Below are 26627 nucleotides of genomic sequence, written 5' to 3'. Positions count from 1 at the left end.
TAATTTAATTTAAATGTTTATTAATATAATTTGTCCCAAAAATATATATAGATCAGGAGATTAGTGTCTGAAATAAATACAGTGCTATTTATGGAATGCTATAACATTGTAAATAACTTGAGTAAATAATAACAGAACAGGTGATCAGAATAAAATACACATTTCAGTCTCTGGCAACTATTGCAAAAAATAATTTAAAAAACATATCACCTGAAATGTTATGCATCATTTGATAACCACTCGGGGCTAGACTATGCCAGTAATCTAAACGTATAACTGCCTGTGCTCTCCTGCTTAACAATGATTCAGGAACAACCTAAACTAAATTGTCTTCTATTCACTCTTATCAACTGGTCCATGGATAATTTCCTAACTAGAGAGTAAGTTGTTGAACACTTATCTTCCACACCTCATTGGCAGTAGTCATTGGGAGGCTTTACTGTATTACATTAGCCTGGTCCCAGATCTGTTTGTGCAGTCTTGCCACCTCATATCATTCCTCCAGGACTTCATCTGGAGTTTTTGCGATATTTGCGGTAAAAAATGCTTGATTTTGCTGCAGCAATTCTGACATTTTGCAATGATTTTGTCCAATTTGTCACGGAAATGCGCTGACGAGGGGAAAAGTTTGTTGACGTGTGGCTTGATTTAAATATATTATGCGGCAAACGTGCGGTGATTGGTTGAAATTGCAAGCTCTCTTTTTGTGCTGCGGTGATGGGTCAGATTTATGCGATGATAATATTGCAATGATTTTACTGTTTTAAGCAGAAATAGTGCGGTGATTGGTCAAATTTGCAAGCCCTCGCATAATATAGAGTTGTGATCGCAGAATCCTGGACGGACTGTCATATGGGCATTGTCATGCCAAAACAGCACAAACAGATCTGTGACATGGCTAGTATTATTTGCTGATGTGTGTAAAAAGGCAGCTATGGCAGAGGTTTCTCTCTCTATGGGCTTATCAGTAAGTAGCTTCTGGCACATGTCAGTGCTATCATAATACCAGTGCTTGCTGACCTAGCATCTGGTGCTGTTTGGTAAACAGGAAAGGCAGATGTGCAGAGCGGCAATCACTTCCTCCTCTTCTCCTGCATCTTGGTGAAGTTCTGGATGTCCTGGGCCATGAGTTCTGGCTCCTCCATGGCGGCGAAGTGTCCTCCTCGGGCCATGGGCGTGAAGGTCTTCAGCTCGCGGTATTTCTGCTGCACCCACAGCTTGGGGGTGTGCATCAGCTCGTTGGGGAAGCAGGCAAAACCGGTGGGCACATGCACTGGCATCCTGGGTAGAGAAGGAGTGAATAAGTGCATTAGTTTACTGAAACATAAAATATGTTTGTCCTTTCTACTTTAACAGCATGACTTACCAGGATAAATTTATTCTGAAGGTGGAGCTCCTCGTGCTAGCTAGACTATTACATAGCACATACATACACTTGAAGTCAGAAGTTTACATACACCTTAGCAAAATACATTTAAAAACTCAGTTTTTCACAATTCCTGACATTTAATCCTAGTAAATATTCCCTGTTTTAGGTCAGTTAGGATGACCACTTTATTTTAAGAATGTGAAATGTCAGGATAATTATAGAGATAATTATTTATTTAAGCTTTTATTTCTTTCATCACATTCCCAGTGGGTCAGAAGTTTACATACACTCAATTAGTATTTGGTAGCATTGCCTTTAAATTGTTTAACTTGGGTCAAACATTTCGGGTAGCTTTCCACAAGCTTACCACAATAAGTTGGGTGAATTTTGGCCCATTTCTCCTGACAGAGCTGGTGTAACGGAGTCAGGTTTGTAGGCCTCCTTGCTCGCACAAGCTTTTTCAGTTCTGCCCACAAATGTTCTATAGGATTGAGGTCCGGGATTTGTGATGGCCACTCCAATACCTTGACTTTGTTGTCCTTTAGCCATTTTGCCACAACTTTGGAAGTATGATTGGGGTCATTGTCCATTTGGAAGACCCATTTGCGACCAAGCTTTAACTTCCTGACTGATGTCTTGAGATGTTGCTTCAATATATCCACATAATTTTCCTTCCTCATGATGCCATCTATTTTGTGAAGTGCACCAGTCCCTCCTGCAGCAAAGCACCCCCACAGCATGATGCTGCCACCCCCGTACTTCACGGTTGGGATGGTGTTCTTCGGCTTGCAAGCCACCCCTTTTTTCCTCAGAACATAACGATGGTCATTATGGCCAAACAGTTATATTTTTGTTTCATCAGACCAGAGGACATTTCTCCAAAAAGTACGATCTTTGTCCCCATGTGCAGTTGCAAACCGTAGTCTGGCTTTTTTATGGAGGTTTTGGAGCAGTGGCTTCTTCCTTGCTGAGCGGCCTTTCAGGTTATGTCGATATAGGACTCGTTTTACTGTGGATATACAGTGGGGAGAACAAGTATTTGATACACTGCCGATTTTGCAGGTTTTCCTACTTACAAAGCATGTAGAGGTCTGTAATTTCATAAAAAATCCAGAAAATCACATTTTTAAGTAATTAATTTGCATTTTATTGCATGACATAAGTATTTGATCACCTACCAACCAGTAAGAATTCCGGCTCTCACAGACCTGTTAGTTTTTCTTTAAAAAGCTCTCCTGTTCTCCACCTGTATTAACTGCACCTGTTTGAACAAGTTACCTGTATAAAAGACACCCGTCCACACACTCAATCAAACAGACTCCAACCTCTCCACAATGGCCAAGACCAGAGAGCTGTGTAAGGACATCAGGGATAATATTGTAGACCTGCACAAGGCTGGGATGGGCTACAGGACAATAGGCAAGCAGCTTGGTGAGAAGGCAACAACTGTTGGCGAAATTATTAGAAAATGGAAGAAGTTCAAGATCACCCTCGGTCTGGGGCTCCATGCAAGATCTCACCTCGTGGGGCATCAATGATCATGAGGAAGGTGAGGGATCAGCCCAGAACTACACGGCAGGACCTGGTCAATGACCTGAAGAGAGCTGGGACCACAGTCTCAAAGAAAACCATTAGTAATACATTACGCCGTCATGGATTAAAATCCTGCAGCGCACGCAAGGTCCCCCTGCTCAAGCCAGCGCATGTCCAGGCCCGTCTGAAGTTTGCCAATGACCATCTGGATGATCCAGAGGAGGAATGGGAGAAGGTCATGTGGTCTGATGAGACAAAAATAGAGCTTTTTGGTCTAAACTCCACTCGCCGTGTTTGGAGGAAGAAGAAGGATGAGTACAACCCCAAGAACACCATCCCAACCGTGAAGCATGGAGGTGGAAACATAATTCTTTGGGGATGCTTTTCTCCAAAGGGGACAGGACGACTGCACCGTATTGAGGGGAGGATGGATGGGGCCATGTATCGCGAGATCTTGGCCAACAACCTCCTTCCCTCAGTAAGAGCATTGAAGATGGGTCGTGGCTGGGTCTTCCAGCATGACAACGACCCGAAACACACAGCCAGGGCAACTAAGGAGTGGCTCCGTAAGAAGCATCTCAAGGTCCTGGAGTGGCCTAGCCAGTCTCCAGACCTGAACCCAATAGAAAATCTTTGGAGGGAGCTGAAAGTCCGTATTGCCCAGCGACAGCCCCGAAACCTGAAGGATCTGGAGAAGGTCTGTATGGAGGAGTGGGCCAAAATCCCTGCTGCAGTGTGTGCAAACCTGGTCAAGACCTACAGGAAACGTATGATCTCTGTAATTGCAAACAAAGGTTTCTGTACCAAATATTAAGTTCTGCTTTTCTGATGTATCAAATACTTATGTCATGCAATAAAATGCAAATTAATTACTTAAAAATCATACAATGTGATTTTCTGGATTTTTGTTTTAGATTCCGTCTCTCACAGTTGAAGTGTACCTATGATAAAACATTACAGACCTCTACATGCTTTGTAAGTAGGAAAACCTGCAAAATCGGCAGAGTATCAAATACTTGTTCTCCCCACTGTAGATAACGTTGTACCTGTTTCCTCCAGCATCTTCACAAGGTCCTTTGCTGTTGTTAAAACAAGTTTGAATGACTCCTACCTAAGTGTATGTAAACTTCCGACTTCAACTGTAGATATTACATAGCAACATTCCACTGACTTTGAGTGTGGCTGGTCAAGACCCTTGCTGAAGTTCTCCTTGTAGAAGCGCATGGAGGAGATGATGCAGCCAGATGTCCAGTAGATCATCACGTTGGTCAGCAGGTCATCCAGACTGAACTTCCTGCAAGGTAAGAGGTGCTAAAAAACAAATGCCATAAAAATGGACATGGTAATTTGACAAAGAAGCCTTTGAATTCTAACCAACTATCCTATTCCACATCAAAGGCTGTGGTTCAGGTCTAAGACGTTCTACCTCGTAAGTCCTCCATCATCCAGGTTCCTGAAGTCATGGTCAGTCCAGGTGGAAAACTTCTCCAAGATATAGGCAGCAAGACCCACCGGAGAATCATTCAACCCTCGACCTATAGAAAGAGATCAGACACACACATAATCAGATATACAGTGGTGGGAAAAAGTATTTAGTCAGCCACCAATTGTGCAAGTTCTCCCACTTAAAAAGATGAGAGAGGCCTGTAATTTTCATCATAGGTACACGTCAACTATGACAGACAAATTGAGGAAAAGAAAATCCAGAAAATCACATTGTAGGATTTTTTGTGAATTTATTTGCAAATTATGGTGGAAAATAAGTATTTGGTCACCTACAAACAAGCAAGATTTCTGGCTCTCACAGACCTGTAACTTCTTCTTTAAGAGGCTCCTCTGTCCTCCACTAGTTACCTGTATTAATGGCACCTGTTTGAACTTGTTATCAGTATAAAAGACACCTGTCCACAACCTCAAACAGTCACACTCCAAACTCCACTATGGCCAAGACCAAAGAGCTGTCAAAGGACACCAGAAACAAAATTGTAGACCTGCACCAGGCTGGGAAGACTGAATCTGCAATAGGTAAGCAGCTTGGTTTGAAGAAATCAACTGTGGGAGCAATTATTAGGAAATGGAAGACATACAAGTCCACTGATAATCTCCCTCGATCTGGGGCTCCACGCAAGATCTCACCCCATGGGGTCAAAATGATCACAAGAACGGTGAGCAAAAATCCCAGAACCACACGGGGGGACCTAGTGAATGACCTGCAGAGAGCTGGGACCAAAGTAACAAAGCCTACCATCAGTAACACACTACGCCGCCAGGGACTCAAATCCTGCAGTGCCAGACGTGTCCCCCTGCTTAAGCCAGTACATGTCCAGGCCCGTCTGAAGTTTGCTAGAGTGCATTTGGATGATCCAGAAGAGGATTGGGAGAATGTCATATGGTCAGATCAAACCAAAATATAACTTTTTGGTAAAAACTCAACTCGTCGTATTTGGAGGACAAAGAATGCTGAGTTGCATCCAAAGAACACCATACCTACTGTGAAGCATGGGGGTGGAAACATCATGCTTTGGGGCTGTTTTTCTGCAAAGGGACCAGGACGACTGATCCGTGTAAAGGAAAGAATGAATGGGGCCATGTATCGTGAGATTTTGAGTGAAAACCTCCTTCCATCAGCAAGGGCATTGAAGATGAAACGTGGCTGGGTCTTTCAGCATGACAATGATCCCAAACACACCGCCCAGGCAACGAAGGAGTGGCTTCGTAAGAAGCATTTCAAGGTCCTGGAGTGGCCTAGCCAGTCTCCAGATCTCAACCCCATAGAAAATCTTTGGAGGGAGTTGAAAGTCCGTGTTGCCCAGCGACAGCCCCAAAACATCACTGCTCTAGAGGAGATCTGCATGGAGGAATGGGCCAAAATACCAGAAACAGTGTGTGAAAAACTTGTGAAGACTTACAGAAAACGTTTGACCTGTGTCATTGCCAACAAAGGGTATATAAACAAAGTATTGAGAAACTTTTGTTATTGACCAAATACTTAGTTGTGGACAGGTGTCTTTTATACTGATAACAAGTTCAAACAGGTGCCATTAATACAGGTAACGAGTGGAGGACAGAGGAGCCTCTTAAAGAAGAAGTTACAGGTCTGTGAGAGCCAGAAATCTTGCTTGTTTGTAGGTGACCAAATACTTATTTTCCACCATAATTTGCAAATAAATTCATTAAAAATCCTACAATGTAATTTTCTGGATTTTTTTTCCTCAATTTGTCTGTCATAGTTGACGTGTACCTATGATGAAAATTACAGGTCTCTCTCATCTTTTTAAGTGGGAGAACTTGCACAATTGGTGGCTGACTAAATCATTTTTTCCCCACTGTATGATACAGCACAGTTTCTTATTCCTGGTCCTGGTCTATACAGAAGCAGCAGTTAAAGCTTTGTGTAACCCAGAACGCTTCCCCTTCAAAACTGGTTCCATCTCTTACCCACAGTGTCAGGCTTGGTGGCCTGGATGTGCATGTATCCTGACTCCTTGACAGACTCCACCACTAGGTTCTGCACAACGGGGTAGATGCGCTGGATGTCATGCTCGTTGAAGCCAAACAGCTTGGGGAAACTGCGGCCCAGCATTATAGACAGAACCATGGGCAGGCCCGGCTTGGAGGGGGGAGCAAAGTTGAGATGCAAGCCTTTGATTATTCTGGGGTGACAAAAGCAGAGAGGAGAGATGAAGTACAACAGACATTGAATCTGAGTCAAACTGAGGCTTTTAAAATTTTTATTTTTATTTATTTAACCTTTATTTAACCAGGTAAGCCAGTTGAGAACAAGTTCTCATTTACAACTGTGACCTGGCCAAGATAAAGCAAAGCAGTGCGATAAAAAACAACAACACAGAGTTACATATGGGATAAACAAAAGCGTACAGTTAATAACACAATAGAAAATCTATATACAGTGTGTGCAAATGTAGTAAGTTATGGAGGTAAGGCAATAAATAGGCCATAGTGCAAAATAATTACAATTTAGTATTAACACTGGAATGATATATGTGCAGAAGATTATGTGCAAATAGAGATACTGGGGTGCAAATTAGCAAAATAAATAACAATATGGGGATGAGGTAGTTGGGTGGGCTAATTACAGATGGGCTGTGTACAGGTGCAGTGATCAGTAAGCTGCTCTGACAACTGATGATTAAAGTTAGTGAGGGAGTGAAGAGACTCCACCTTCAGAGATTTTTGCAGTTCATTCCAGTCATTGGCAGCAGAGAACTGGAAGGAATGGCGGCCAAATGCGGTGTTGGCTTTGGGGATGACCAGTGAGATATACCTGCTGGAGCGCATACTACGGGTGGGTGTTGCTATGGTGACAAATGAGCTAAGATAAGGCAGGGATTTGCCTAGCAGTGATTTATAGATGACCTGGAGTTAGAGGGCCAGCCAACGAGAGCGTACAGGTCACAATGGTGGGTAGTATATGGGGCTTTGGTGACAAAATGGATGGCACTGTGATAGACTAAATCCAATTTGCTGAGTAGAGTGTTGGAGGCTATTTTGTAAATGACATCGCCGAAGTCAAGGATCGGTAGAATAGTCCGTTTTACGAGGGCATGTTTGGCAGCATGAGTGAAGGAGGCTTTGTTGCGAAATAGGAAGCCGATTCTAGATTTAACTTTGGATTGGAGATGCTTAATGTTTACCCAGACACCTAGGTATTTGTAGTTGTCCACATATTCTAAGGCAGACCTGCCGAGAGTAGTAATTCTAGGTCGGGCAGGCGGGTGCAAGCAGCGTTCGATTGTGTCACGCCCTGGCTCGGGGGACTCTCGTATGTTGAGCCAGGGTGTTAGTTTCTATGTTTTGTTGTGGGTCTAGGTATTGTATTTATTTGTTTGAGTGACTCCCAATCAGAGGTAACGAGTGTCAGCTGTTGGCTCGTTGTCTCTGATTGGGAGCCATATTTAACTATCGGTCTTTCACGTTGTGTTTGTGGTTTCTTGTTCATTTCGGTTTGTGTGAAACTGTAGACGTCACGTTATCGTTTATTGTTTTGATCGTGTGATCAGAAATAAAAAGATATGTTCACCTTCAACGCTGCGCCTTGGTCCTCCTCTATGTATGACGATCGTGACAGAAGAAACCACCAAGATGGGACCAAGCAGCGTGTCCAGGAGCCATCGCCAGGGAGATCCCTCACAGATCTCCTTCGCCTCCTGGACTGGGTCAAGCCGAGGGAGGAAGACAAGGGCTTGACATTATGGCAGAAGGGCGAGAGGCTGGCGAGGGATATGGAGACCTGGTCCACGGGTAGGAGAGACGCCCCGAAAATTTTTAGGGGGGGGCTCACGACGTCGGACCAGCAGGAGGCCGCGATAGAGCGGTCCAGTGGGTTGCCGGAGAAGGCCGCCGGGTTACGGGGGCCACTGGTAGAAGAGGGGATGGAAGGTATAGAGGCACGGCGAGAGGTACTGGCGTGTGTTGCCAGTCCGGTCCGGCCCGTTCCAGATCCCGGTGTAGAGCCAGTGGTGTGTGTCCCCAGTACGGTCCGGTCTATTCCTGCTCCCCGCACCGAACCTGCGGTGCGCGTCGCCAGCCCAGTCCGGCCCATTCCTGCTCCCCGCATCAAGTCTGTGGTGCGTCTCGTCAGCCCGGCTCTGCCCGTTCCTGCTCCCCGCACCAGGTCTGTGGTGCGCGTCGCCAGCCCAGTCCGGCCCATTCCTGCTCCCCGCATCAAGTCTGTGGTGCGTCTCGTCAGCCCGGCTCTGCCCGTTCCTGCTCTCCGCACCAGGTCTGTGGTGCGCGTCGCCAGCCCGGTCCGGCCCATTCCTGCTCCCAGCACCAAGTCTGTGGGGCGTTTCGTCAGCCCTGTCCGGCCCGCTCCTGCTCCCCACACCAAGCCAGTGGTGTGCGTCGTCAGTGCAGCACGGCCCGTGCCTGTTCCCCACACCAAGCCAGTGGTGTGCGTCGTCGGTCCGGCACGGCACGTGCCTGTTCCACTGGAGCCGGATCCGCCGCCTAGGCGGAGTGCCCACCCGGTCCCTCCCCTGTTGTGTTTCGTTGGCGCGGTCGGAGTCCGCGCCTTTAGGGGGGGGTACTGTCACGCCCTGGCTCGGGGGACTCTCGTATGTTGAGCCAGGGTGTTAGTTTCTATGTTTTGTTGTGGGTCTAGGTATTGTATTTCTTTGTTTGAGTGACTCCCAATCAGAGGTAACGAGTGTCAGCTGTTGGCTCGTTGTCTCTGATTGGGAGCCATATTTAACTATCGGTCTTTCACGTTGTGTTTGTGGTTTCTTGTTCATTTCGGTTTGTGTGAAACTGTAGACGTCACGTTATCGTTTATTGTTTTGATCGTGTGATCAGAAATAAAAAGATATGTTCACCTTCAACGCTGCGCCTTGGTCCTCCTCTATGTATGACGATCGTGACAGATTGAAGAGCATGCATTTAGTTTTACTAGCGTTTAAGAGCAGCTGGAGGCTACGGAAGGAGTGCTGTATGGCATTGAAGCTCGTTTGGAGGTTTGTTAACACAGTGTCCAATGAAGGGCCAGATGTATACAAAATGGTGTCGTCTGCGTAGAGGTGGATCTGAGAGTCACCAGCAGCAAGAGCGACATCATTGATGTACACAGAGAATAGAGCCGCCCGAGAATTGAACCCTGTGGCACCCCCATAGAGACTGCCAGAGGTCCAGACAACCGGCCCTCCGATTTGACACATTGAACTCTATCTGAGAAGTAGTTGGTGAACCAGGCGAGGCAGTCATTTGAAAAACCAAGGCTATTTAGTCTGCCAATAAGAATGCGGTGATTGACGGAGTCGAAAGCCTTGGCCAGGTCGATGAAGACGGCTGCACATTACTGTCTTTATCGATCGCGGTTATAATATCGTTTAGGACCTTGAGCGTGGCTGAGGTGCACCCATGACCAGCTCGGAAACCAGATTGCATAGCGGAAAAGGTACGGTGGGATTCGAAATGGTCGGTGATCTGTTTGTTAACTTGGCTTTCAAATACTTTCGAAAGGCAGGGCAGGATGGATATACAGTGGGGAGAACAAGTATTTGATACACTGCCGATTTTGCAGGTTATCCTACTTACAAAGCATGTAGAGGTCTGTACTTTTTATCATAGGTACACTTCAACTGTGAGAGACGGAATCTAAAACGAAAATCACATTGTATGATTTTTAAGTAATTAATTTGCATTTTATTGCATGACATAAGTATTTGATCACCTACCAACCAGTAAGAATTCCGGCTCTCACAGACCTGTTAGTTTTTCTTTAAGAAGCCCTCCTGTTCTCCACTCATTACCTGTATTAACTGTACCTGTTTGAACTCGTTACCTGTATAAAAAGACACCTGTCCACACACTCAATCAAACAGACTCCAACCTCTCCACAATGGCCAAGACCAGAGAGCTGTGTAAGGACATCAGGGATAAAATTGTAGACCTGCACAAGGCTGGGATGGGCTACAGGACAATAGGCAAGCAGCTTGGTGAGAAGGCAACAACTGTTGGCGAAATTATTAAAAAATGGAAGAAGTTCAAGATGACGGTCAATCACCCTCGGTCTGGGGCTCCATGCAAGATCTCACCTCGTGGGGCATCAATGATCATGAGGAAGGTGAGGGATCAGCCCAGAACTACACGGCAGGACCTGGTCAATGACCTGAAGAGAGCTGGGACCACAGTCTCAAAGAAAACCATTAGTAACACACTACGCCGTCATGGATTAAAATCCTGCAGCGCACGCAAGGTCCCCCTGCTCAAGCCAGCGCATGTCCAGGCCCGTCTGAAGTTTGCCAATGACCATCTGGATGATCCAGAGGAGGTATGGGAGAAGGTCATGTGGTCTGATGAGACAAAAATAGAGCTTTTTGGTCTAAACTCCACTCGCCGTGTTTGGAGGAAGAAGAAGGATGAGTACAACCCCAAGAACACCATCCCAACCGTGAAGCATGGAGGTGGAAACATCACCTCTGTAGCTCAACTGGTAGAGCACGGCGCTTGTAACGCCAAGGTAGTGGGTTCGATCCCCGGGACCACCCATACACAAAATTGTATGCACGCATGACTGTAAGTCGCTTTGGATAAAAGCGTCTGCTAAATGGCATATTTTATTTTTATTTATGTTTTTCTGCAAAGGGGACAGGACGACTGCACCGTATTGAGGGGAGGATGGATGGGGCCATGTATCGCGAGATCTTGGCCAACAACCTCCTTCCCTCAGTAAGAGCATTGAAGATGGGTCGTGGCTGGGTCTTCCAGCATGACAACGACCCCAAACACACAGCCAGGGCAACTAAGTAGTGGCTCCGTAAGAAGCATCTCAAGGTCCTGGAGTGGCCTAGCCAGTCTCCAGACCTGAACCCAATAGAAAATCTTTGGAGGGAGCTGAAAGTCCGTATTGCCCAGCGACAGCCCCGAAACCTGAAGGATCTGGAGAAGGTCTGTATGGAGGAGAGGGACAAAATCCCTGCTGCAGTGTGTGCAAACCTGGTCAAGACCTACAGGAAACGTATGATCTCTGTAATTGCAAACAAAGGTTTCTGTACCAAATATTAAGTTCTGCTTTTCTGATGTATTAAATACTTATGTCATGCAATAAAATGCAAATTAATTACTTAAAAATCATACAATGTGATTTTCTGGATTTTTGTTTTAGATTCCGTCTCTCACAGTTGAAGTGTACCGATGATAAAGATTACAGACCTCTACATGCTTTGTAAGTAGGAAAACCTGCAAAATCAGCAGTGTATCAAATACTTGTTCTCCCCACTGTAGGTCTGTAACAGTTTGGATCTAGAGTGTCACCCCCTTTGAAGAGGGGGATGACCGCGGCAGCTTTCCAAATTCTGGGGATCTCAGACGATACGAAAGAGAGGTTGAACAGGCTGGTAATAGGGGTTGCGACAATTTCTGCGGCTCATTTTAGAAAGATTGTCTAGCCCAGCTGATTTGTTGGGGTCCAGATTTTGCAGCTCTATCAGAACATCAGCTATCTGAATTTGGGTGAAGGAGAAGCGGGGCGGGGCATGGGCAAGTTGCAGTTGAGGGTGCAGAGCTGGTGGCCGGGGTAGGGGTAGCCAGGTGGAAAGCATGGCCAGCCGTAGCAAAATGCATGTTGAAATTTTCGATTATCGTAGATTTATCGGTAGTGACAGTGTTTCCTAGCATCGGTGCAGTGGGCAGCTGGGAAGAGGTGCTCTTATTCTCCATGGACTTTACAGTGTCCCAAAACCTTTTGGAGTTAGTGCTACAGGATGCACATTTCTGTTTGAAAAAGCTAGCCTTTGCTTTCCTAACTGATTGTGTATATTGGTTCCTGACTTCTCTGAAAAGTTGCATATCGCGGGGGCTGTTCGATGCTAATGCAGTACGCCACAGGATGTTTTTGTGCTGGTCAAGGGCAGTCAAGTCTGGGGTGAACCAGGGGCTATATCTGTTCTTAGTTCTGAATTTTTTGAACGGGGCATGCTTATTTAAGATGGAGAGGAAAGCACTTTTAAAGAACAACCAGGCATCCTCTACTGACGGAATAAGGTCAATATCCATCCAGGATACCCGGGCCAGTTCAATTAGAAAGGCCTGCTCGCTGAAGTGTTTTAGGGAGCGTTTGACATTGATGAGGGGTGGTCGTTTGACCGCGGACCCATTACGGACACAGGCAATGAGGCAGTGATCGCTGAGATCCTGGTTGAAGACAGCGGAGATGTATTTAGAGGGTAAATTAGTCAGGATGATGAGTCCCCAAGTTATCAAATTTAGGGTTGTACCTGGTAGGTTCCTTGATAATTTGTGTGAGATTGAGGGCATCTAGTTTAGATTATAGGATGTCTGGGGTGTTAAGCATATCCCAGTTTAGGTCACCAAGCAATATGAACTCTGAGGATAGATGGGGGGCAATCAATTCACATATGGTGTCCAGGGCACAACTGGGGGCTGAGGGGGGTCTGTAGCAAGCGGCAACAGTGAGAGACTTATTTCTGGAAAGGTGGATTTGTAGAAGTAGAAGCTCAAACAGTTTGGGCACAGACCTGGATAGTATGATATAGCTCTGCAGGCTATCTCTACAGTAGATTGCAACTCCGCCCCCTTTGGCAGTTCTATCTAGACGGAAAATGTTCTAGTTGGGAATGGAAATGTCTGAATCTTTGGTGGCCTTCCTAAGCCAGAATTCAGACACTGCTAGAACATCAGGGTTGGCGGAGTGTGTTAACGCAGTGAATAACTCAAACTTAGGGAGGAGGCTTCTGATGTTAACATGCAAGAAACCAAGGCTTTTACGGTTACAGAAGTCAACAAATGATAGCGCCTGGGGAGTAGGAGTGATACTGGGGGCTACAGGGCCTGGGTTAACCTCTACATCACCAGAGGAGGAATAGAATAAGGATACGGCTAAAGGCTTTAAGAACTGGTCTTCTAGTGCGTTCGGTACAGAGAATAAAAGGGGCAGATTTCCGGGCTTTGTAGAATAGATTCAGGGCATTATGTACAGACAAGGATAAGGAAGGATATGAGTACAGTGGAGGTAAACCTAAGCGTTGGGTAACGATGAATGAGATAGCATCACTGGAGGCACCGATTGAGCCGGTCTCCACGTGTGTGGGGGGTGGGACAAAGGAGCTATCTGAGGCATGTTGAGCGGGACTGGGGGCTCTACATTGAAAAAGTACAGTAAGAACTAACCGAAACAGCAATAGGCAAGGCATATTGACATGGGAGAGAGGCATAAAGCAATCACAGGTGTTATTCGAGAGAGCTAAGACAGCTGGTAATCGCGACAAAAGTTTGAGCTGAGGCTAAACAGATAAACAGGATGGGGTATCGTATAAAGGAACAGTCCAGCAGGCATCAGCTGTGTAGCTGAGTGATAATAAGGTCCAGTGAACAGCAATAGGTGAGTCCGGGAGCAGTTCAGTGGCTGCTACGGCACAGGCGAGCAGGAGGCACGGCTGTTGATTGCGTGTGCTAGCGGGCCGGGGCTAGCAGATGGATCTTCGTGGTCGTCAATGGGAAGCCTGTTGAAACCACATCAGACGATTACGTCGGCAGACCAGTCGTGATGGATCGGCGGGGCTCCGTGTCAACACTAGGAGGTCCCGTCCAGTTGACAGAGAGGTAGATAGCCGGGAGATGGGCCTGGCTTGAGGCTAGCTCAAGGCTAACTGGGGCTTGCTTCGGGACAGTGGTGATTAGCCAACAACAACAACAGCCATTCGGTTGCAGCTAGCTAGTTGCGATGATCCAGTGTTAAGGTCCAGTGATTCAGTGATTCCGGCAGAAAATCCGATATGCTCTGGCTCGATAGCGCGATGTGCAGACTGGCCGATAATTGTCCAGGCTAGAGCTGGCTGGTAGGTAGTGCAGGCCACGGACAATGGTGAAGACCGCTAACGGTGGCTTATAGCAAGTAGCTAGTTAGCTGGCTAGCTGGCTAGTTTCAGCAGGAGTTTCTAGATAAAAAGTTGTTGAATAAAGACATAATAGAATCCGTTCCAGATTGGGTGAGGCGGATTGCAGGAAAGTATATTTAGTTAAAGGATGGAAAGTGATATTGAGAAATATATACAAAAAACAACAAAAAAAAACAGGCTATTTACATGAGGACACTACAGAAAACAAGACCGCACTGCTACGCCATCTTGGACCAATTTTGACTTCATATCATTCACTGATGAGAACATTTAACTCATAAAACATTATCATACATTCTAAATACCATAAATAAGGAGGCAAACATAATATTGACTATGTCTCCCATGGCTTAAGCTAAGATCTATCTGTCTATCTATCTGTGTGTCTGTCTGTCTTACTTGGGCTCCAGCTGGGCCATGTTGGTGGTGACGATCCATCCCCAGTCTCCTCCATGAGCATAGAACTGTTGGAAGCCCAGTCTCTTCATCAGCTTGTGGAAAACACGGGCCGCACACACCGAGTCAAAACCTGCAACGTAAACAGAATCATTCATTAGAGAAAACAAATATAAAGTCACTGAATATAACGTTCATCTGGCAGACATGCTTTGTTAGATTCAATGGGCTAGGCATTTATGTGAGCCTTGACCCCAGCCAGGCTTCTAACCACTTACCTTTCTTATGTGGAGCCTCAGAGAAGCCGTACCCAGGGATGGAAGGACACACCACCTCAAACACGATGTCGTCTGGGTTGGAGGGTTCAGTCAGGAGGGGTATCATCCTGTAGAACTCGTAGAAAGAGCCTGGCCAGCCGTGCACCATGAGCAGAGGCACAGCAGTCACGCCCTCAGGGAGGTTCTTGGGCCGCACATGGACGTAGTGGACGTCAATGCCTGATACATAGGTCAGAGGATGCTTGAATGAAACATAAGCCATTTCCTGGTGACTCAAATTGTTTGTTTTTTGTGTGTGCAGAGTTTCACGTAGACTTAGAGTTATGTTGTATTTACTGGCAGCCAATAGATCTGCTTGTTCAGTTCCATCTTATTCTATACATAACTGATCAATCTCTACACACCATCTCACCTTCGATGTTAGTTTTGTAATGTGGGTATTTGTTCAGTTTCTCCACCTGTCTCCTCCAATCAAAGTCATGTCTCCAGTAGGTGACCACCTTCTGCAGATAGTGGGAGTTGAAGCCGTAGTTGAACTGGCTGTCCTCTAGAGAGGGGAAGGATCGGGTCTGGTCTATTCTCCTGTACAGGTCCTGGGTGGAGCATTGAGTATGAGTTTTTTTTATTTATTTAACCTTTATTTAACCAGGTAAGCCAGTTGAGAACAAGTTCTCATTTACAACTGCGACCTGGCCAAGATAAAGCATAGTAGTGCGATAAAAACAACAACACAGAGTTACATATGGGGTAAAAAAAACATTAAGTCAACAAAAAAAAATACAACTGAAAATATATATACAGTGTGGGCAAATGTAGCAAGTTATGGAGGTAAGGCAATAAATAGGCTATAGTGCAAAATAATTACAATTAGTATTAACACTGGAATTCTAGATGTGCAAGAGATTATGTGCAAATAGAGATACTGGGGTGCAAAAGAGCAAAATAAATAACAATATAGGGATGAGGTAGTTGGGTGGGCTAATTTCAGATGGGCTGTGTACAGGTGCAGTGATCGGTAAGGTGCTCTGACAACTGATGCTTAAAGTTAGTGAGGGAGATAAGAGTCTCCAGCTTCAGAGATTTTTGCAATTCGTTCCAGTCATTGGCAGCAGAGAACTGGAAGGAATGGCGGCCAAAGGAGGTGTTGGCTTTGGGAATGACCAGTGAGATATACCTGCTGGAGCGCAGACTACGGGTGGGTGCTCCTATGGTGACCAATGAGCTAAGATAAGGCGGGGATTTGCCTAGCAGTGATTTATAGATGGCCTGGAGCTCAACTAATCTTCAACTAATCAACTAAAGACTGTTGCATAAGCCTTAACTCTCTAAGCTTGGACCTCCTCTAGGCCTATAATCCCCCATCTCACCTCCAACTCTTCATCATCCGTCCGGACTGTGTAGTGGCGAATGCTGAGATCTTCTTCCCCGTCCACGGGAGTCCCCTCCCCCCACCAGCCATCCTCACTCTTCAGCTGATGCCTCTTACTCCTCTGCACCAGGAAGTAGATCACTCCTCCCATCACCAGGGCTAACAGAACCTCTGCAAACATGGTGCTGCCTTCTGGGTTACCCAGTGAACAGGATAAACAAATCAAGGATAGCAGACATGTTACAATGGACGCCCTTTATAATGCCATTCACTGTCCTTATATGTAATGCTTAGTAGTGAGTAAATTAATAGTTTTTGTTTGTAGGCTATGTCTAGCATGTAACTTATAATAGAAAAATAAATCAGCAACACATGAAATGTATGGTTACCAGCACTACAGACATACACAGACACACATAAGCCTACATGACTGTTTTATCCATTATGCAAACAAATTGCTACTGAAAAATGATGACAATTGACCAGAGGTTTGCAGACTGTGAAAATAGAACAAAGGTACTGGAGCACTGTTGTTGTACAGAATTCAGTTCTGAAAGGATTAGGTAAAGAATGGTGTGGACAAGGCCCCAGTCACAATTCATTGGGGCCAAAATACATGACAAAGCTTTTCTCTGGCCGGCCTCTGATACCACAACAACTTTCATAGAGAATTTAGAAACATATCGATCTGATTTATTTGTGAGCATTGCTTTATTGATTGACATACAACTGACATAACGTATTTTTCACCTGACAGAAAATATATCCATAAAGCAATTTAGATCCTTTTGGATCTTCTGATTACAAACTATAAAATGAAAGTACTGAGCCCTAGAAGTTCCCTCCATGGGGGCCCAGACAAAACGAACTTTTTTCTGGAACAAGCAGATGGCAACCAGCAAAAACAGGCCTGTGATGAGAGCTGACTGAAGTTGTATTACAAAATGCCTAGGGCAACACATTTAACTTGGCATGCATAGTTCATGCAAAATAACTAGTCTGCTCTGCTATGGACCTGAATATAGTTAGTGTTGTTGTCCAATACTGCAGCTGTTCCTAAAAACGGGTCCAGTTATGCACTAATCTGATTAGAAGGCTAACCAATTGAAAAACAAAGTTTGCATTGAGATGACTGGAATTGCAAGTACGGTATGTAGCCTATTCAATGTTGAATCTATTCACAGATCATTCCTAACATTCCATTTGATATTTACATATTTCAGATAACAGCTGGATAGGCCTACAATGGATAGGCTACAATACCCAATATAAACAATAATATAATAATAATAATATATGCCATTTAGCAGACGCTTTTATCCAAAGCGACTTACAGTCATGCGTGCATAATTTTTTTTTTTTTGTGTGTATGGGTGGTCCCGGGGATCGAACCCACTACCTTGGCGTTACAAGCGCCGTGCTCTACCAGCTGAGCTACAGAGGATGAACAAGCAGGCTACCGAGTTTTACTTGAAATATGGACGCATGCACTGCTTTTACAAAAAAATGTGGGGACATAGGCCTAATACTATTAATATTTTGTCAAAAACATTCTAGATTTCCATTTCTATTCACGCACCGTTATCTCGTCACAACAATCCAAACTTCACACATTTCAACTTGCAACAATGTTTCATTAGTCTCAATATCATACATGATCGATTAATACATTATCGATAAGAAAGAAATATCGACCAAGAATACTTTTAGAGCTATTCTTTCGGGTTTTATTAAATGCAAGAGTTAATCTTACTTGCTGCTGGGTTGTTGCTCCACAAGATGAAGTGACAATTCTGCCCTCCGCCACAGTTTCTAGTGTCGAACTAGAGACCAGTGGTTCATGGGAAATGTAGTTCTTGTCTACCGGACTCAAACCAGTGCAAACCTTGGCCACCTTCAGTTGTCAAACGTTCTTGAACGTTGCTGATAGAAATGCCATGAATAGAGCTGATGTGATTCCTTATTCTACATGTCAGAGGCATGTTTGTTTTACATAGGCTATTTCTATATGAACGTTCCAAAACGTTGTGTCCTGAACCTTTGCCTTTTCTGGTACAAACGCATAATGAGAGTTAACAACTGCTTCTCAAAGAGTGGTACTAACCATGTTTCCATCCAACCTTTTTATGCGAGTAAAGTACATATCGGATAGAAAATGTAATGACAGGCCAGATGAAACGTAACATTTTTCTGTAAACTTTCCAAATGTACCATTGAGAGCATCTTGACTGGCTGCATCACTGTTTGGTACTGCAATAGCACCGCCCTCAATCGCATGGCGCTACAGAGGGTGGTGTGGACAGCCCAGTGCATCAGTGGGACCGAGCTCCCTGCCATCCAGGACCTCTATATCAGGCGGTGTGAAAGGAAGGGCCGGAAAATTGTTAAAGACCCCAACCACCCAAGCCAGATTGTTCTCTCTGCTTCCGCACAGCAAGCGGTACCGGTGCATCAAGTCTGATACCAACAGACTCCTGAACAGCTTCTATCCCCATCAGTGGAGGCTGCTGAGGGGATGAGGGCTCATAATAATGGCTGGAAAGGAGCGATTGGAATGGCATCAAACTAGAACTGGAAACCATGTGTTTGATGTACTGGATTTGATACCATGCCACCTATTCCGCTCCAGCAATTTCCACGAGCATGTACCCCCCAATTAAGGCTCTACCAACCTCCTATGATGCACACTCACAGGGCCTATAAACACTTATGCACACTGACACCCCAACACAAATACACTCACTCCATCATTTGCTCACACACATAATATGCACATACATTTATACTGACTCTACACACACGCACACCCACTCACATACAATCATATAAGCTGCTGCTACTCTGTTTATCATATATCCTGAAACGTTTGACCCAAGTTAAACAATTTAAAGGCAATGCTACCAAATACTAATTGAGTGTATGTAAACGTCTGACCCACTGGGAATTTGATGAAAGAAATAAAAGCTTAAATAAATCATTCTCTCTACTATTATTCTGACATTTCACTTTCTTAAAATAAAGTGGTGATCCTAACTGACCTAAGACACTGAATTTTTTCTAGGATTAAATGTCAGGAATGGTGAAAAACTGAGTTTAAATGTATTTGGCTAAGGTGTATGTAAACCTCCGACTTCAACTGTATGTACACTACCGTTCAAAAGCAATTGTTTTGTCCATTAAAATAACATCAAATTGATCAGAAATACAGTGTAGACATTGTTAATGTTGTAAATGGCTATTGTAGCTGGAAACGGCTGATTTTTTATGGAATATCTACATAGGCGTACAGAGGCCCATTATCAGCAACCAATTGTCCTGTGTTCCAATGGCACATTGTGTTTGCTAATCAAATGTATCATTTTAAAAGGCTAATTGATCATTACAAAACCCTTTTGCAATTATGTTAGTAGAGCTGAAAACTGTTGTGCTGATTAAAGAAGCAATAAAACTGGCCTTCTTGAGACTAGTTGAGTATCTGGAGCATCAGCAATTGTGGGTTCGATTACAGAATCAAAATGGCCAGAAACAAATAACTTTCTTCTGAAACTCGTCAGTCTATTCTTGTTCTGAGAAATGAAGGCTATTCCATGCGACAAATTGCCAAGAAACTGAAGATCTCATACAACGCTGTGTACTACTCCCTTCACAGAACAGCACAAACTGGCTCTAACCAGAATAGAAAGAGGAGTGGGAGGCCCCGGTGCACAACTGAGCAAGAGGACAAATACATTAGAGTGTCTAGTTTGAGAAACAGACGCCTCGCAGTTCCTGAACTGGCAGCTTCATTAAATAGTACCCACAAAACACCAGTCTCAACGTCAACAGTGAAGAGGCGACTCCGGGATGCTGACGTTCTAGGCAGAGTTGCAAAGAAAAAGCCATATCTCAGACTGGCTAATAAAAAGAAAATATTAAGATGGGCAAAATAATACAGACACTGGACAGAGGAAGATTGGAAAAAAGTGTTATGGACGAATCAAAGTTTGAGGTGTTCGGATCACAAAGAAGAACATTTGTGAGATGCAGACCAAATGAAAAGATGCTGGAGGAGTGCTTGATGCCATCTGTCAAGCATGGTGGAGGCAATGTGATGGTCTGGGGGTGCTTTGGTGGTGGTAAAGTGGGAGATTTGTACAGGGTAAAATGGATCTTGAAGGAAGGCTATCACTCCATTTTGCAATGCCATGCCATACCCTGTGGACGGCGCTTGATTGGAGACTATTTCCTCCTACAACAGGACAATGACCCAAAGCACAGCTCCAAACTATGCAAGAACTATTTAGGGAAGAAGCAGTCAGCTGGTATTCTGTCTATAATGGAGTGGCCAGCACAGTCACCGGATCTCAACCCTATTGAGCTGTTGTGGGAGCAGCTTGACCGTATGGTACTTAAGAAGTGCCCATCAAGCCAATCCAACTTGTGGGAGGTGCTTCAGGAAGCATGGGGTGAAATCTCTTCAGATTACCTCAACAAATTGACAACTAGAATGCCAAAGGTCTGCAAGGCTGTAATTGCTGCAAATGGAGGATTATTTGACGAAAGCAAAGTTTTAAGGACACAATTATTATTTCAATTAAAAATTATTATTTCTAACCTTGTCAATGACTACATTTCCTATGCATTTTGCTATATCTCCTATTCAAACTCATTTCATGTATGTTTTCATGGAAAACAAGGACATTTCTAAGTGACCCCAAACTTTTGAACGGTAGTGTACATTTAGCAAATGTGTAATATATTGTATTTTTTTGCAAATTTCGCAACATAATACGAATTGTAATTCGTAACATATCATACGAAATGGGTGATGGACATCCACAAATTAATACATACCATTCGAAACGTAACATATACTAAATGGAGTGTCTCGGATTTAAGTACAGAACAATACGAAATGCTCTGACAGCACTATAGATCCAGTATCCCTGCACATTGTAAATATGGTACTGGAACTGACCCTGTATATAGAATGCTTGCTTACTTTATCGTGTTCTTATTTTTTTATCACGTGTGTTTTTGTTCTGCCTTGTTATTTGTAATATTACATTGTTATTGATTACTGCATTGTTGGGGTTAGAGCTTGAAATAAAGGCATTTCACTGTACTTGTGCATGTGACAAAACTTGAAACGTCGACAAAAAAAAATGGTGGGATCTATTTGTGTTGGTAAAATGAATAATGCGAGAAATGTCGATGGAAACGCTTTTATGATTAAATATTGATATACCCATATCTAAGTAAACGTGGGAGTCACGCGATGACATGTGTGGTCCTCCCACTACGACACATCAGGAAAGCAACAGATTAAATAAATTATGTTTAACTTCACAGGGTGGTGAAAGTGCAAGGTGATGAGTTTATTGCTCCTTTCCAATAAATATCGAGGGTCTTATTCTGATGACATTATCATCGATGCTTGGCAGCAGTTTGACAAATAAAAATAATCTTGCTCTTTAGTCCATAATAATCTCATCATGAAGGCTATACGTGCGCTGCAGTAATGTATCTGCGTGCTGTTGGCTATATAAAAAAAATGTTTTGTGAGAAAACCATCAGTCCAGTCGAAAAAGCGACGGAAACCCATTTAACTTGTATTTTTTTATTCGGTACATTGGAATTTAACCACAAAATGTATTTTTATGTGCACTATGCAGTCTTTGATCTGCAACAAGTCGATTTGATGTAAACATCTCTGGTGGGAAATTGGCCATATTGTTTTTATACGGATTTTCCAATATTTGCATGAAAATCTGTCGCCAATTGGATGGAAACCTACGTAGCTAGTGACCTGGTTTGAGGACAAGTTATTTTCAATGATTAAATAGAAAATGTCAGAAAATCAGGCATTCTTGATAAATAAAGACATTCAGGAGGGCCGTTGTGTGTATGGCAGCTTGAACAGCAGCAATATGGGGAGATATTGAAATTAAATCATACATTAAAATCGAAATATTTCAGACAGTTGAGATGTTGGCTGTTGTAAGTTATATAAACATTTACTGAGTAATGCAATCATTTGCAAAGTTCACTAAATGGCATTGGAGGCATTGTTCTTCCTTCACTGAAATAGCCAGTGTGGAAATCAAAAGGTCCTGCTTCATTCATGGTCATGAACATTTTAAAATAAAAAAACATATCAAATGAAAATCTAACCATATAAGTAAACAGACATGCGTCTCTCAATCTGTTTTAGTCCATCTTAACTGAAAATAAATACAAGCTCTTTAAAAGAACTCCAGCAAATACCTCTTCAGAGCAGCGAAGGTTACGCTCTCCATTTAAATTTTTTATTCCCATCAACCCTCCTATTTCCCCTCCCTTCCCTCTCTCTCATGATCCGATGTAGTCATTCCAGCTCTGTTCTCTTCCATTGTTTGTGCTATTGACAAACCACAGTCCAGACTCAAAGGAGAGTTAACACAACTAAGGGCAAGGGGTTCAATCCATTTCCATGGCACCACTTTCCTTGGACACCATAAGCCTCATCAGTTTGCCATGCAGTTTCTCTATCTTCTTAACGTCCTGGGCCTGGTCCGTCTTGTATTGTAAACACTGCAATAAAACATTAGAATGAGTCGTGGATTAGGTAGAGGGAAAGACATGAAGCCAACATTTGTTATATACAAAAATAAAAACATGTCTTAAAAGTCTTACAAGCAACTGGTTAGTTTGCCTAATAGAGCCCCACAGTGGAGGTGTAATAATACCCATAAAACCTAGCGGTCAAACAGGGAAATGGTTCCAATTGTTTTTCCACCATTCATTTTTCCCAAAGGGAATTTTAGAAACACTTAAAATAAGGGCTGTGTTTCATGTAGGCTTACCCTGGCGAGACATTTTAAATCTCTCTTGGACAATGTTTTTTACATTTTAGTCATTTAGCAGACAAGGTGACTTATCAATCTAGTCGGCTCCATTTACTCTCATATTCGAAAAATGCTAATTAGCATCAAAGTAGACATCATGCAAAACAACAAATCCCTGCAAGCTCCTGCACGTCATCTCTAGCTGACATCTTTGCTAACAGGTATTGTGTCAATGTATAACTTGCACAAGACAGTTCACAGAATTGTCAATTTAAAGATATTTAGCCAATTTATTTATTATCACATTTAGCTAACATTAGATAGTTAATCCAGAGATTCTTACCTTTGCCTCGATTCGGCAGTCTAGTCCAGATCATGGCATTTGTAGTTTATGATAGCCACATTAGCAGCCAATTAGCATTTCATTTATTTATTTATTGGGGGGGGTTAAATACAGGCGAATATATTGATAAAAGTCACCTTGTCCTAGAGAGATTTACACAGTTAACAAACGTCATGCCAGGGTAAGCCTACATGAATCACAGCCCTTATTTTAAGCGTTTCTAAAATCCCCTATGGAGAAAATGGTGGAAAAACAATTGGAACCATTTCTGTTTCACCGCTAGGTATTATGGGTATTTATGACTCATACTGTGGTACTCTATACATCAAACTAACCATGGATATTCAGTCAAAGAAGTCACCCCCCCAAAAAAAAGACTCAAGAGTCTCTACAAGCCTAAATGTTGAATACATATTGAAAAACATACTTTGCCAGTTGTCTGTGCAGTTAGTACTTTGACGGGAGGTAGTGGAGATAATACTTTCCTGTGGACATTTTAACAACTTTTTGGTGTGGCGGTCTGTATATGGCTCTGTCTGCTTGTATTTTCAATCTCCTAACGCATTGCACATATTGTAAACAATAGTCAAATGTAACCGAACATTGTCGACCAAAGCACGTTTCCTTAAACAGGAAAGGGCATGATTCATCACTGTGGTCCTCTGTAGCTCAGCTGGTAGAGCACGGCGCTTGTAACGCCAAGGTAGTGGGTTCGATCCCCGGGACCACCCATACACAAAAAAAATGTATGCACGCATGACTGTAAGTCGCTTTGGATAAAAGCGTCTGCTAAATGGCATATTATTTATTATTATTATTACTCCAGAGAACGCGTTTCCAATGAGGCGAGCTTTACACCACTCCAGCCGACGCTTGGCATTGCGCATGATGATCTTAGGCTTGTGTGCGCGCCTGCTCGGACATGGAAACCCATTTCATGAAGCTCCTGACGAACAGTGCTTGTGCTGACGTTCCTTCCAGAGGCAATTTGGAACTCGGTAGTGAGTGTTGCAACTGAGGACAGACGATTTTTACGCACTACGCGCTTCACCACTCGGCGGTCCCGTTCTGTGAGCTTATGTGGCCTACCACGTCGTGGCTGAGCAGTTGTTGCTCCTAGAAGTTTCCACTTCACAATAACAGCAATTACAGTTGACCGGGGCAGCTCTAGCAGGACAGCAATTTGACGAACTGACTTGTTGGAAAGGTGGCATCCTATGACGGTGCCACGTTAAGTCACTGAGTTCTTCAGTAAGGCCATTCTACTGCAAATGTTTGTCTATGGAGATTGCATGGCTGTGTGCTCGATTTTATACACCTGTCAGCAACGGGTGTGGCTGAAATAGCTGAATCCACTCATTTTAAGGGGTGCTTTTCTATATACAGTCTAAATCCAAAATATAAGTTTATTCAACATTCTGATTTGTAATGGGACTGTTCGGAAATGTTGAGCCTACATGTTAGATACATGTAAGTCTTCCACTCTCTGATTCTTAAAGGGACGACTGGTTAGTGTAAGATACAAACAGATGTGCACATTCTGAGCAAAGGGAGCAGACAGTCTTCTCCTGAACATACCACTGCATCATCGGTGACTTTGATGCAAAGGTTACCATCACAGTGTCTGTATTTGAGAACCACCCTGACCTGTATTAAAAGGAGGGAGAAGAAAACATTTAACTAGCTAGCTCGTTACAACAAAGGTAACTGAAAGACAGCCTATTTATTGAATTAAAAGAATATGCAACAAACATAGAGCTACATGTATTACAACATGGTTGATTATCTTAATGATACTCACACATTTCAACAGTTGACTAACGTTACTATTAGGCAGTTTGTAGTTTTCCTTCCTATTCACATTTGCCAGCATATTTAACGTTACCTAACGTTAAATTGGCTTCGCGTTAGCTGGCTGCATTGCTTGAAAATGGCAAGCTAGCTATCCTGCTCCTCTAGACTTCATATCACTCCAACGGTGATGGTTATTATGGTCCATCACATTTATTTGTGCTGTGAAATAACCATTACTAAATAAATGTTGCTAGGTAACAAGTTACAGTAGCTAGCAAGATTTCAAGCTTGCTCTCAACAGAAAAATGTCGTGGTTAACGTTACCTTCATTGGCTCTTTCAAATATAGTTTTTCTGCTGCACGAGCGAACTCTTCCCATGTTTGATAATAAGGCATAATCCTTGAGCATAAGAAGTAAATTATAAAAACAGTTTCAATCGGCCTGTGAGGTTTACTAATTTAAAAACCACATCAGCAAACTAGCAGGTAGAAAATAACCGGTGTATATAAACGTCTGCGATTGGACAAGAGCTGTGCTGACCAATCACAGAGCACAATACTGTGGAGTTCAAGGTATGTCGTAATTGTAGCAAAGATTCTACATATCTACGAGACATGATACTCCTCCAGAGAGAAATACACAATCTTTGCTGCCATACACTCATGGAGGCCTTCACGCATCAGCCAGTAGATGGCAGAAATAGCTTATGTATTTTCAAGAGCGCAAAATGGCGCTTTCATTAGAAAGTGAACATAACAGAAATTAATAAAATTACGTTTCATTCTTCTTGACAAAAATATATATTATTCTCAACAGTATAAGAAATTCAACTCAATATTTCACAATATTTCACTTTTCATTAAATAATGGCCTGTTTGACAACAAACAAAAGAGATTAGACACCTATATGAATATTGATTATATACATATATATATATATTAGTAACCATATGAATTCTACAAACAACATCTGTTTCCACCTCTGAATTTAATAGAGCAGACCTGAACATTAATTAACATTTAACTTGATGAACATGATGTAGTTCTCTTCCTCCTCTTTTTAGGAAACATTGAACAACTGGCATGATGCACTGGTAAACTTTACATGTGACACGTATTTGAAAGATTCACTCATATTCTATTTATCTGCATCATTATCATCATCCCTGTCACACAGGCTACTAACATGTCAAATATATGTCACTAGTGGTCTGTTTTAGTGATGATGACATCAGTGCGGCATATTCACATCAGTATGGCATATTCAACCTCTCCTTGTCCCAGTTTGTAATCCCCACATGTTTTATGATGACCACCATTATTCCTGTCCCAAAAACTTGAAGGCTTCATGCCACAATGACAA

General features: G+C 43.3%; 2 protein-coding genes across 2 annotated transcripts; both read right to left on the bottom strand.

The window, feature by feature from the left end:
- Positions 1-22: 22 nt before the first annotated feature.
- Positions 23-18151, bottom strand: LOC121548868 (epoxide hydrolase 1). Its single transcript, XM_041860491.2, has 9 exons — positions 18074-18151; positions 16319-16512; positions 15364-15544; positions 14952-15170; positions 14677-14806; positions 6341-6555; positions 4329-4437; positions 4074-4196; positions 23-1281 (listed from the first exon to the last, which is right to left on the bottom strand). Exons 2-9 carry the CDS (start codon positions 16499-16501, stop codon positions 1074-1076), a joined length of 1368 nt encoding a protein of 455 aa, XP_041716425.1. The 5' UTR covers positions 16502-16512; positions 18074-18151; the 3' UTR covers positions 23-1073.
- A 3752-nt stretch (positions 18152-21903) lies between these two features.
- On the bottom strand, positions 21904-25776 carry LOC121548870 (signal recognition particle 9 kDa protein). The gene is made up of 3 exons (XM_041860493.1): positions 25588-25776; positions 25048-25116; positions 21904-22872 (listed from the first exon to the last, which is right to left on the bottom strand). Exons 1-3 carry the CDS (start codon positions 25657-25659, stop codon positions 22759-22761), a joined length of 255 nt encoding a protein of 84 aa, XP_041716427.1. The 5' UTR covers positions 25660-25776; the 3' UTR covers positions 21904-22758.
- Positions 25777-26627: the final 851 nt, after the last annotated feature.

Source organism: Coregonus clupeaformis, chromosome 33 (assembly GCF_020615455.1).
Source record: "Coregonus clupeaformis isolate EN_2021a chromosome 33, ASM2061545v1, whole genome shotgun sequence".
Taxonomy (NCBI): domain Eukaryota; kingdom Metazoa; phylum Chordata; class Actinopteri; order Salmoniformes; family Salmonidae; genus Coregonus; species Coregonus clupeaformis.
The sequence above is the reverse complement of the archived record's forward strand: the minus strand, read 5'-3'. Positions and strand labels throughout refer to the sequence as shown.